Source organism: Octodon degus, unplaced genomic scaffold (assembly GCF_000260255.1).
Source record: "Octodon degus isolate 3935 unplaced genomic scaffold, OctDeg1.0 scaffold00106, whole genome shotgun sequence".
Classification (NCBI taxonomy): domain Eukaryota; kingdom Metazoa; phylum Chordata; class Mammalia; order Rodentia; family Octodontidae; genus Octodon; species Octodon degus.
Window position 1 is genome coordinate 4206025 of NW_004524682.1, and position 13667 is coordinate 4219691.

A 13667-nucleotide genomic window follows, 5' to 3' on the forward strand; every position below is an offset into this window, starting at 1 on the left:
ACAGAGAAAAGTAATCAATGAACTATATAATGCCTGAGGAGAGTCACCTACAGAGAAAAAATTCTCTTAGGCTTTCACAGAGAGCAAATTGGTCAAGCAAAGGCCGTGACTCATCCAGATGGCTGACACTGACGAAAGATCCAAAAGGTGCTGTACATGGTTCCAGGGTAAATCCTGAGGGGATTTGTCTGACCTTGACAGATAGCAAAAGTTATATTTTTAGTTATATAGGTCTTGCTTTAACTTAGTCTTAACCATCCAGCAAAAAAATTGTAACCATGAAGGTTTAAAAAGTAAAGCTATATTAATATGCTGAGCTGTAAAAAGTTCAAGTGAACAACTTCAGATATTTGCCAGTTGTGCTGATAACTCACTACTGTTATTTGCTATTGGACTATTTTGGGTGATTTTGCTGAATTCAAGCTACTATAATATTTGGACTTGCATCAAGTATGAAAAGCTCCTTTAAAGACTTCTCAAAATTTAACAATGTTATTAAATGTTTTCTAACAACAATGGAACACCTATCTCTGATAAAACAAAACAAAAAAAGGTATATAAATAAAGGACCATTTTGTAGGGAAAAATATATATGTATATACAAGATAGTTAGGATAGATATAAAACTATGTTCTCTTAGTTCAGTGAGAAGAAAGGTTTGTACTAATATTGTTTAGACAAGAGATCAGGTCTGCATCTTGTACTCTAATTTTTATTTAAAAAAAATAAATTTAAGCCTTAGAAGATGAGGTAAAGGAGTCATTATAAGACCACAGTGATATATGTGCACCCATATTTATAGCAGCATAATTTGTCATAGTTAAATCTTGGTAACAATGCTAATGTCCATTAATTGAGGAATAGATAAAAAAAAAACACCTGGTATTTTTGTATAATGGAGTATTACTCAGCTATAAAGAAAGACAAACTCTAGGCATTTTTAGACAAGTGGATACAACTAGAGAACGTGCTCATAAGTGAAATAAATCAGATCCACATGTGTAAACATTGTTGTTGTCTTCTTAGTGTAAGAACCTGAAAGAGTAAATAAAACCCAAAAGGTATGATAGATACTGTGAAAGGAAAAAGAAACTATTCAAAGGGAAGGAGCAATGAGGATGAGGGGAAAGGGAAGTGAAAGGAACAAAGGGGAAAAGAAAGCACATATATAGGCTTGCTTGGATAATTATACTGCTAATTTCTACTGGCCTATTAAAAGGAACAGTGCTTAACTTTCTTTTTCTTCTTTTTAATTATTATTATTATTTTTTATTATTTTTGGTCTTTATGAGACAGACTCTCACTGTGTAGTTCAGGCTGGCCTTAGCTCACTTTGTAGCCCAGGCCAGTCCTCGAACTTACCAGGATCCTACAGCTTCAGCCTCCCGCGTGCTGGGGTTACAAGCACACACCACCAAGCTCAGCTCCTTTTTAATTTTTTTGACCAATTTTGCATGATTATATCTGATAATCTTAACAAGTAATCTGAAGACAAAAATATGCAATATCACAACCATTGTTGAATTCCTACCATTTTGTTTCAAGAAATTCTTCATTGTCTCTAATGTTTTGTTTGATTTTACTATTTTTTTTCTCTCTTAAAAGAAGCAGAAGAGAAACGAGGCCTATAAAAGTCACCATGAAGGAGAAGTGATCCTTGTTAAGGAAGATAACCAGACTAGCACTTGTTCATAGATAGAACAAGTATCCCCAACTTATTCCCCACTCCCCTTCCCCTTTCCTGATGGCTTTGCCCATCTACTGAGCCAAGCAGGAGCCCAAGGGTGCTGGTCGAGGATCCATCCATCTAGATTAACTTCCCTTCATGAATACCAGACTTCACTATAGAATGAATGAAAGAAAGATAGAAGAAATCAGAAATATCTAATTTCCGAATGAAAGCCACTTCTTTGGTTACGCTACCAAAACTCACTCTGAAAGACAATTCTTTTGTTTCATAATATTATATAGTTTCTTTTTTGATTGGTTTATTTAAACAAACTTTCGGCAGCATTGATACTTCCTCAGTACACTGATATGAATTGTCTTTGCCTCCAAGTAATCAAGCACTTTTAAGAAACAGATAAATGTTATCCAGACAACTCATTATCTCTATATCAAGTTTTGGGTATGGCAGTATGCTTTTAAATGTCTGAGCCAGCCCAAAGGAAAAAAACCCTAAATGTCTGTAATTTGAATTACTAAAGGATTTCTTAAGATATAGCTTTTTTACATAATTTGCTCTCTGTATTTCTCTAGTAAATTATTTAACCATTGCTTTCTGAATCATAGATTCTAAGGTGTAAAAAAAAATTCAAAGGGAAATATATTTGTTTTTGCATAAAAAGTAGACTTTTTTTCCAAGAACACTTTCAATAGTTGCTATGGGATCAAATGAATAAAGGTTTCAAGGCTAAATAGCTGCAGAAAACCAAATAACTGCTCTGTACAAGTCCATGCAGCCCGTGGGTGCAAGTACTAATGTATCTCCTTTTGTTTAGTTTTCTATTTTTATGAATATTCATATGGGGAGAAAAACTTCCATCTGCTCTCTCTTAGCTGATTCTATCACAGTGTTTGAGTTGTGCATCATTATAGAGCCTCAGAGAAAGACGAGCATTTACATTGCATATGGATATAAAGGAGAGAAGGAGTTGATGAATTGCAAACGAGTATAATTTGAACGGACAAAGTGTGCCAGAAGTGCTTTTCACCCTATTTTCGCAGGCAAATGGAATGACTCCTGCCCATTCACTTGGCCCTTGTGCCCGCAAACTCAGAGAGAAAATAATTCTGTAACCTTATCCATCAGGATTCCACTCCTTGCCTGGGAAGAAAATGCTGCTCTACACTCAGTCTTCTAGAGTCCTGGAAGGTCAAAAACAGATCACTGACTATGCTAAAGTGACTTCTGAAAGGTACTCACCTTTTGGCTTCATAGTCATATATCACAAATATATCCGGAAGACGACCTGATACTCTAATTATGGGAAATTTGAATGCAAGAAGTTTGCATAGAGCCGCTCTGGATGGGGGAGTGATGCAAAGCTCGGACGACAGCTTCTAGTGTCGTTTGACATTTTGATTTCCCATCAGCATTTGCTTAAGTGCATACAAACTTTGTAAATATGTGAATGCATACAATTGAAATGACTTCTTGGGCTTCTCCCTGTTTCTTTTGACTGACTCAGCTGTGATTCCACAATTTGTAGGAAGTGAGCGCCCATGGTGCCAGGGGCCATGATGCTGGAATGACCCAAAATCTACTTATTTTTCATCCATTAATGGAGACATCCATTTTTATATTCAGTTACTCATTGTTCAAAAGTTATTGGTCCTATCCTATACTAGGAGACAAGAATCAACGACATGTATATATAGCTTCCTCTTCAAAATAATCTGTCATGATGAAAATTCATTTATTTGAGAAGTTCTGCTAAACCAGGGGATCCTCTTTCATTGTTTCTGACCAACTCAGTTTTTCTAGCCCTCATACAGTTTTAAATTGCTACACATGCAGGTCTGCATGGTGGTAGAATGTACACTGCTTCCATTTTGCCTTCAGACAACAGTAAATAAAATGAAGCTATGGGTTTGAAAATGGTAGTGGTGGTTTTACACATACAAAAACATTGCACTGTATATTTTGTGGACTTTATTCCATTTAATCCACTTGGTAAAATAAGGAAAGGGAGAGAAAGGCTAACTTTAGATACAAGACCTGTCCAAAGTTACACAGTTTTTAGGAAGGTGACCCAGTGTCAGGACTGTATGCAAGTGTTTAGGTAAACACTGTGATCTAAAAATTAAGTGAAAAAATAGGACATGGCATGAAATGAGGATCACCGCTAACTTATGTCAATAGCCAGAAACCTTGGTTAAATTGAGAAACTGCTGTTCTGTGTACTTCCATTTAGTTCCTTCTTATGTTTCTTCTAACCTGCACATAATTTTAGGATGGTCTCTCACTTTGTGAAAGAGTAGTTAAAGCCTGCATGCTAATTAATTACACAATTTCCTTTGATGGTAGTAGAAGGAACAGAAATTGTGTGTACGGTGGGAGTAAGGGAATATCTAAAATTTCTTCATATTATTTTTCTCAGAAATTATACTTGTAACGGAAGTTTCTCAATAGAAGTGTCATCAATTTGGCCTCACTCAGGAAGCTGCAAGGCACTTGTCTGTAACCTCAATGAGTTTAACATCGTCTAAAATATAGTAAGCTTTAGATGCCTATCATTCTAGAATTTTAAAGTCCTTCACTTTTTAACTAATACCATTGGAAATTTAGTTGATTTAAAAAGAAAAGCGTCTAATAAAATATTTATTCATGTTTTATAGACAATAGACTAGAAAGGATACTAAAATTTAATTGACCTCAATTTTGTATTTATCAAAAAAGTATTGTGAGGGACTGCCAAATAGCTCAGCAGACTGAAGCACCTGCTTAGGCAGATGCAGGGACCAGGGTTTGATCCCCAGCATGCTGTGCCAACCCCATCCCCGGGCCATGCTGAGAGGATGACTGAGACTGGGTGTAGTAGTGCACTCCTATAGTTCCAGCTCTTGGGAGGCTAAAAACAGGAGGATCACTATGGGTCCGATCTGTGTAGTGAGACCCTGCACTTTAAAAAAAAAAGTATTGTGGGGATTTTATTCATTTATAAGGAATAAGATTTCTCCAATCCTCTATATTATCACAATGTACTTGAATTGGCAAATACTGGAAATCGCTATGATTAAATATACACTATATCCCCAGAAGGTTTAACCCCTATGTGTATGCCAAAAAGTATCCAATTACAATGGGGAGGACCTGATTGTTTTCTAAGTAGATTATGTGGTTTAAAGAAACTTTATTGACATAGCATTGGGCAACATGTATATTCTACATGTAAATATTTTGAATAAATACAGAAACGTATGAAGTTTGCAATCTCACCTTATTTCAACCCTAAAACTGGAAGCTAGTAGTGTCATCCTATAAATATTAATATGTCAAACTTCTAATCACTTTCCTCTGTGCTCTTAAAGGTGCAGTCCTGTCTCTCTGCCAGACAAAGGCACCAAAAGCTCAACTTCCTAAAACCTTAAAGCCTCAAAGCCTCAGATGAGATCTTTCTAACCTTTCCATTTCTCCCTATTGAACTTTTGATGCTCAGAAATGTCCTATTTTCTTTCTGCTGATATTCTCCCACTCATGAGTAAACAGAGGCCAGAACTTCAGGGATCTGATTGGTGAGGAAAAGCAGCAATACTCCCTCATCTGGGGCTGTGTAGGACATATTTACCATGCATCTGTCCTACACAGTGCAGTACTCCAAACTATGGTCTTCTTCCCAGTTATTGAACTTCCTGGTGTCTCTGCTTCCTGCAGACTTTCCCTCTGTGGGAATCCTGTGTCACTCCCCACCTCCTCATTTCTCTCAGGGGATCTGCAGCTCCTTTTATTTAAAAGTATTTCCTTAAAATCGGGACTGGGTAGCTTGTTAACATGTTTAAGGGATTGAATTTGTAGCTATATGCTTCATGAGAGATTCTCAGTGTTTTATTATCAAATAGCTCCTTGGATTCTCATTTACCATTCCTGGCATCTCCGTAAGGAAGTTGAGTCCACTTGACCATATTGAGACCAAAAAATTGGACAGAAATTACTTTTTTTCATTTAAATTATGGTTACTATTTTCACTTTGTTTAAGGGGGCTCTTGCTTTATCTTGGTCTTAACCATCCAGCAGAAAAGTATTAAAATGAGGTATAAAAAGTAAAGGCATATTAATATGCTGAGCTGTGAAAGGCTCAAGTCAACAACTTCTGACATTGCCAGTCTTACAGAAAACCCACTACTATTATGGACTACTGGACTACTTTGGAATATTTTGCTGAATTCGAACACATACAATATTTAAATGGCAGTGGAATACCCATCTCTAACAAAACTACAAAAAAAAAAAAAGGGATACAAATGAATGACCATTTTGTATCTGTGTATACAAAATAGAATAGATATACAGCTACTTTCTCTTAATTCAATGAGAAGAAAGATTTGTATTAATAGTATTTGGACAGGATATCATGTCTTCATCTTATACTATGAATAACCACTAAGAAAGTAACAATATGCAGTGTATTAATTATTGAAACTGTCCTATTAATTGGTTTTGAAACTGTTTCATTGCTGTTTCTCAATAAAATTAATTTAAAAAAGGAGGCTCTATAACAACCTATTGAATGTGATAGCCACACTGATGGAGGTAATAGTTTTTATTAATATTTTGAAATTATTTTTTGGTACAGAGTCTCACTACACAGCTTGGACTCCTCGTGACCTTCCTATCTCAGCCTCCCCAGGGCTGGGATTACAGGCATGCACCATCACACCCATTTTCTGTGACCAGCACAACGCACCCAAGGTTCTGGGGCTGGCAAGCCATGAGGTACCAGTGACTGACCAAGGTCCTTGCACTTGCCAGACAGGTGCTTAGACTGCCAAGTTATCTCCCCAGCCCCAGAGGTAATATTTTTAATGTTCGAGTTGAAATACCATTTCCTGCTGTAAATGGGGGAGAATAGATGTAGACATGCTTTATAACTGATCTGGGTATTACATATGGGAGTAAATCTCATTAATATGCAAAAAGATTATAAAGATTGGTACTGTAATATTGTCTTCTAGCATTTGAATAACACCTTATGTTTCCTAGTATTTCTGAACTTACTATTTTACTTTTTGGATAAAAAGAATATTTAGATCACTTTAGAAGGTATTTCCTAATAGTTTGGATAGATTGATTTAAATTTAAATGTGAAATTATGTTGTAATAAGTGATCACCCTATTCAATGAGCTCTAGCAAACATTTCCTAAATGCTAAATCAGTGCCCGAACTTGTGTTCTGCCACAAAGAAGTCACAGGCTTTTGAAAGGGCAATTACTATCCAAATAGATAAAATATCATATGAGAATTTCTTTAACCAATAACTTACATATTGCTATCAAAACACAAGAAGGCACCAAAGGGAATCATAGAAGGCTTCCTAGAGGTAAGTTACTCTTCTGTAATACTTTTTTGGAAGAGCACAGAAGGAAACTTCCAATGTCAAAAATATCAGGAGAAATTCCAGAAAAAAAAAAACCAGCATATAAAAAGCCATGGAAGAAATAGTAAATTTGGAAAAATGCAGTTAAATTATTATGGCAGGAGTGTAGAATGAGAAATAAGAGATATGACTCATAACATAAGTAAAAGTCATTGGGAAGGACTTTATTTACATCATGGAAGGATGTTTTGACATTATGATAAAAAATAAATTAGAGCTTCAGGCATGAAGGTTTTTTACTTTATTTACATGTTAGGAAGATTTTCCTGGTGGCCTTATGCATGAAGGATGTCTCAGAAGGTATGAGTTTGGTTTGAAAAATCTTGTCACATTCCACATATAAGAATATAAGATTCCAAAAAGTTAGGCCACCATCAAGGTTGAGAAGATGTGAATGTGCAAGTATTTCCGAATTGCATACTCAGAACTTGAGTATTTATTGGGTTTGTATGAGAACGATATATGGGACCTAAAGAGATGATTGTCTGGTATTGTATGCTTAAGAAATGGTTGAGACAATAAAGGAGACAATTTCCAGAGAAAACTTAATGAGTTGAATAAGTCAAGTTGATGTTTCCTAGGGTCACTGAAGAAGGTAGGTAACAAATCTATCAGGTTATGGGCCAGGGAGATGGCTCAGTAGAATAAGCGCTTGCCTGGCAAGTGCAAGGGCCTGAGTTCAATCCCCAGTTCTGCCAAACAAAACAAAACAAAACAAAACCCCACAAATATATCAGGTTAGATACATCGGTTGAGGCAGACATAATTACTTAAGAATCACTCATATTAAAAAATTAAGGCCAACTATGTAACCTTATTTGGTAGAAAGAATTTTCTTTTTCAGTTTAATATTTAAGTATTTTAAATAACACAGGACTGGAAAATATACATGTATATAGTTATTTTATTATTAACATTAGGGTATCCGAATTTAAACATATTTACACTTGAACACAAAGTATCTACATAATTATTAGAAGTAGTTTTACTAAATCAAGAGTGAACATGTATTATTTATATTTTATATATGATAGCATAGTAAAGATAAAAAAAAATAATTGCTAAAGCTACTGTGGATCAGGCTAAAGTACCTCCAAGGTAACACAATCTCTTGATAAATACAAAAGTGAGTACAGATGGTCTTGAGCGATCTGATTCAAAAGACATACCTTCCTGCCAGGTGTGGTAGCACACACCTGTAATCCCAGCTCTCAAGAGGCTGAGGCAGAAAGATTATTGCATGTTCAAGACCAGCCTGGGCCACAAAGTGAACTCAAGGCCAGGTTGAACTGCACAATGAGACCCCGTCTCAAAAAAGAAAAAAGAAAAAAAAAAAAACTTTTATTACCATTCATTTAAGAAGATACACAAAGTCAGTCCCGGAAGGTAGGAAAAATAGTTTTCTCCCTCATAGTTCTTCATTAACTTGTGAAAGAAAGCCAAACAAGGAAAATCTCATTCATAGCAAAGTCTTACATAGTTAATTTTTTTAACAGAGGTAAGTGAAATATTAACATAGTATTTAAAATAAATATACATTTTATATATACTTACTGGGAAAGTTTGAGATGTGACATTTTATGTACAGTAATTCAGATTAAAACATTTTAACTTGGGGTTGTATTTACAAATGTCTCTTTTCCTTTTCCAGATGATTGGCTGGCACAAGAAGACCTAGAACACATCTGGAGATACAGAGTGGAGAGTGTGTGTTCAGTCGCTTGACTCTGTGATAGTCATCTTCTGTACCATGTCTGGCAGATTTTCAGACTCCAGATCCTCTTTGCCATTATCTGAATTTCCTGATGAGATATAACAACCGGAGTCCCTTGGGCAGTTATCTAACTGTGACTTATTTAACGATATGCCTGGGCTTAAGGATAGAGGTGCAGATTCATTTTCTTCTTCTTCTTCTTCAATATCTGTAAATGGAAAAAAAGACTTGTTAGAAAAATCCAAGAAAACTTTTATTCATGTACTCACTTTCAAACATGATCCCATTTCAACTGATCCAAATTTGACTCCACTATAATGAAGATGTCAAGTAAAAGACTATATATCTAATCTACACCTATGCCTGGATTGCCTATATCTATGTCTATGTCTATTTCTATGTCTGTATCACCTATATCTATATCTTTATCTATTTCTATATCATCTATATCTATTTCCGTGTCATCTATATCTATGTCTTTATATCTTTATCTATAAAATATTTACACTCACACTCATTCAGTCTATTGCTGTCTTAAAAGACAAATTTGCTCTTCATTGTTCATTTGCAGTTTCATGGAATGTATGTGAACTTCCTTCATAAGCAAGTATCAGTATGATTACATTAATAGGTTGCCAGTGAAAGCAGATTGTATCCACAATATAACTGATACTTTTTCCAAATATTCCTTAATGTATCATTAGGAAAAAAAAAAGGAATTCATACTTTCCAATGTACAATCAAAGTCAACAGTGATCTGTGTGAGCAATCCCAGAATCAGAATGTGCATTAGCGAATAAGCAGTTACTATGGGCAACAGTGTGTAGTAAGACCTCAAGCGGAAAGTATTCAACGAATTAAACTTTAAGAATCTGGACTTCTTCTATAGATATAAGTGCCTTTAGTGACCAAAGCAAAATTTTCATTGAATTTACCTTCTAAATATTTTGTTTGTCTTCCATATCTCTGTAGTTTTGCATAGAGATGAGTTATTTTTAGATTGATAATTTATGTTCTTAAAGTTTTTATATTCAAAAAGCATTAGCTTTTAGAAGTAAGTATTTAATATTAGAACCTAACAAAAGATGTTCCTAAGAACCTAAAGTACTTGTATAGAATGTGGGACTTGTCCAGATTCTTTCAGCGTCAGCTTTCTATTTGTCAGTGTTGAGGACCTTTGCCTGCCCCCAACTCCTGTAGATGAGCTTTTCTATGTGTGATGAGGTGACTTCAGAGAAGAAGTAGATCTCAGGCTCTTGTCTCTTAGCTTGGTTAACATGCTTTCCTATTTCTCTTTCTTATCTCAGTTTCCTCATTCCTGCCATTTGAAAAGTATCACACTAGGAGATCCCAACACTTGCACTAAGAGACCCAAACACTTCATCTCTAAGATTGGGACAAAATCTCAGCCTCAGAGGATTCCTCCAGTTTCACTATGTCTTGTCCAGTTTCACAAGTAAATCCAAACTTCAGAAATCAAGGAAGAAGAAAATTACATATTTTTTATCAATTAGTATAAGGCTGATCAACAGGTCTTAAAACAATTCACTCTTTATCTTATTTATATGTCTCCTGCTTTCTAAAAGCATTTTTCCTGGCTCTAGACACTTTGTCAGTATTAGTTAATGTTGGTTTCTAAGCCCTTCTTTTCAGAAAAGCCAATACTCAAGTGGGACCTCGTTTTCTCAGGAATTGCTTCTTGTGCCTCTGCTCTTCTCTCTTACTGACAACGAAATGAAACGCTCCCTTTTTGTGTCCACTGTCAATGTGTTTCTGGAAAAGCCCAGGGGAATTAGCTCTTTGGTATGCACACTGGCCTCTTAGCACTGATAACCAGATTTGAAGCCCGACTCCAGTAGTAATTGTGGGGGGACAAGACCACACTTTTCCACATTAATTTTGGGCCTCTTACTCCACTGCAAAGTTTAAAGCACTTAGATATTTTCCTTCAGATTAATGTCCTCAACAAGAGTAAGCAAAATAAAATCTGTTTTCTCCTAAAATGCTTTTACTTAGGTTGATTACTAATTTGGGGGCCCTTTTTAAGATGGAAGCCTTAAGTGCAGACACCTCTGATTAACAAAATTATCTTTTTTTTTTCTTTCACAAATAAGCACTTAGTTTGTTATTTCATCCTTAGAAATCTATGTGCATTCACCTAAAAGGGTGGCAAAGTAAACAAATAATAAATAAAAATCTGACTTTACTGGAGAATGTATCATTGTTTAATATTAGCAGTAAAACATAGTGGTTTTTATTTCCACCTGAGAAATGCTGTATCACATTCTGTAAATTCTAGGAATTACTTTGTTTTAAATACAGGTTATTGTAGAACCTTTTCATATGCAGTCTTTATGGAAAGAGGAAATAGTTTCTCAGTATGAAGGTTATGCAGCATAGTAATTTACAGAACAGTGATAATTTGCTAAATGATTTCCTAGTAAAATGAAACATGCCTATCCCTCCTCAAGTGCCTCCCACCAGGCTTCCAATAATTTCAGGCAGGTGATCGGCAGGAGCCCTTCATTTGGAACTATAAAAGGAAAAGGCAGGTCATTATGCTTTACTGTGCTAATGACAGCTGTGGAGCATTCTGCCTCAGCGTTTGGAGGGTCAAGATCTTTCCTCATTTCTTTTCACTCTGACACTAATAACAGGTGTTAACACGCACATAAGTTTCACTGTTGGTGTTTTTTGTTGGTTTTTTTTTTTTCCTTTTTGGTCCCACAAAGGTATACATTCACACTAATGCACTCACATTTTCTTTCTAACTCATTTAGTCCCTCCCTGTGGTCATGAAACCGAGCTAGGCCAACTGCCTACCCAGAAACTGAAACCACAAACTTTATCAGTTGTGTCTCGCGGTCCACTATCTGAACTAACACGCAAGTAACACGTTGGCATGAGAAACCGTCTCCCTCCGAAACGACAGATTTCTCAGAGGATATTGGAGTGAATCTTTTTATGCTAAAATATTTCTGATAAATTGTTTGGTTGGAAAAGTATATGTAACTTGTGTATTACATTATTGCAATTCTATAACAACATATACATATAATTCACTAAATGAGAATGTTTGAATTTTATATTTTTCTCTGTCTCTCAGATCATTTATAATATTTTACTTTTTAAATGAGGCAAAAAATTAAAATAGTAGTTTTTGATATAGCCCTTGACTTGCAAGTTTCTCAAAGTCTATATATTTTCAAAATTGTATTGAAAAATTATTAATAATTATGGATACATCTCATGTAGTGCTGCCAGTTGATAATAGGTATACTAGGAATTCTAGAAAGCACTACATTTCTGTACTGTGTGTAATGTAAGATCATGTTAAGGAAAAAGCAGGGAATATTTTATTATGAGGAATTAGTTTCAATGTTAAACGATTTTATTTCCTGTTAAAATTGCTATGAAATTATATAAAGCCCGTGGGTCAACATTTTTAAGATGGTCATCAATGCTCAAAAAAGTGATATGGTGATTAAAACAGAAGACAGCCAGTATAATTATTCATAAAATAATTATATTAGAGTTTTGACATTTAATTAATTAAGTGTGTGCAATTTCAATTATATTAAAAGTGAAGAAAGCTCCAAAGAAATCAAACAGGATTCTTATTCTGGGAAAAAGTTCTCATACTCTAAGACAACAAATCTCCCTTATATTCATATATTTAAGGTCCAAAACTACTAATTTTTCCTTGACCTTTCCAACTTTCACACCTAAATCTTCCAGGATTTGCCTTTACTGTGGTGTTTGCTTTAGCTGCAATGACTCTGTTTCTTTGCACCAAATATTATAAAACGCTGGCAGGGCGTAGGACAATGGCTGGCCAAAAAAGTGCTCAATAAATGAAAACTAAAGAACATTTGAAAGAACTCTGTTGAAATTCAAATGAAGATATATCTTGACTCTGAATAATTTTCTCCTCTTTCTCTTAACCTAGTGCCATCCCCAAGAGGAAGAACTAGGGACATATGTCTCAGAAGGCCCACGACCTCCACTTCATGTTATGGCTCTATTGGAGTCACCCAAACTTTGTCCAGGAAGGAAAAATCAGCAATTACTCCAAGGCTCCCAGGTTACCTTTAACTACATCATAAGCAGGTCCTTGAGTTACCTGAACACTTTAATTTGTTAATTAGAGTGAATGATTGAGGTTTCCTTTACTCGAGTACTAACCCCTCTTTCAGAAAAGTAAACAAATGAGGAGCAGAAATCCGTTCATGGAGAAACAAAGAGTGGTGGCTGTCCTGAGACCATGAACTCAATTCACAGTTGAAGCAACTCCTGTATTTATACATCTCCCACAGTCTCGCATCAGAGCCTACCCTTTAACTGCATCCAGGGGAGGTAAGCTGCCCCCATCCACATTAACCTTTGCTCCTTGGTACTTGTTATTTCAGTAGGAGCAGAAGCACAGTTCCTTATGAACTCAGTCGACTGCCCGCTTGCATGCAAGGCTTTGGTTCCAGGCAATGCCCACGCTCAAGTGAGTGGTTGTTATATTGGACTCATTTTTTTTTTGGTAGTAATCTAGTAAGATTAGAAATTATGATCATATATAATCTAATTAGGGGGTCAAAGGAAATCTATTTTATATTCCTGAGAGGTTCACTTGATGAGGAAAATGGTGTTCCCCAATATGCCACTTTGACAAAATGGCTATTTTAACTTAAAGGTTCTTAAACAATGGCACATGCAAGATCACGCAGACATTTTTTTCTGGTTTTTATTTTTTTTTTAAATTTTATTTATTTATTTATTTGAGTGTGTAGACAAGACATCATGTCTGCATCGTATACTATGAATAACTACTACAGAGAGAGAGAGAGAGAGAGAGAGAGAGAGA

At 35.5% G+C, this 13667-nt stretch overlaps 1 protein-coding gene across 1 annotated transcript in view; it reads right to left on the reverse strand.

The window, feature by feature from the left end:
• Positions 1 to 8395: 8395 nt before the first annotated feature.
• The window catches only part of Samsn1 (SAM domain, SH3 domain and nuclear localization signals 1), a 51884-nt gene continuing 46612 nt past the window's right edge, over positions 8396 to 13667 (reverse strand). Inside the window, exon 8 of the mRNA XM_004639085.2 lies at positions 8396 to 9020. Coding sequence (XP_004639142.1) covers positions 8812 to 9020 — 209 coding nt within the window. The 3' untranslated portion in view covers positions 8396 to 8811. The remainder of the gene's footprint in view (positions 9021 to 13667) is intronic.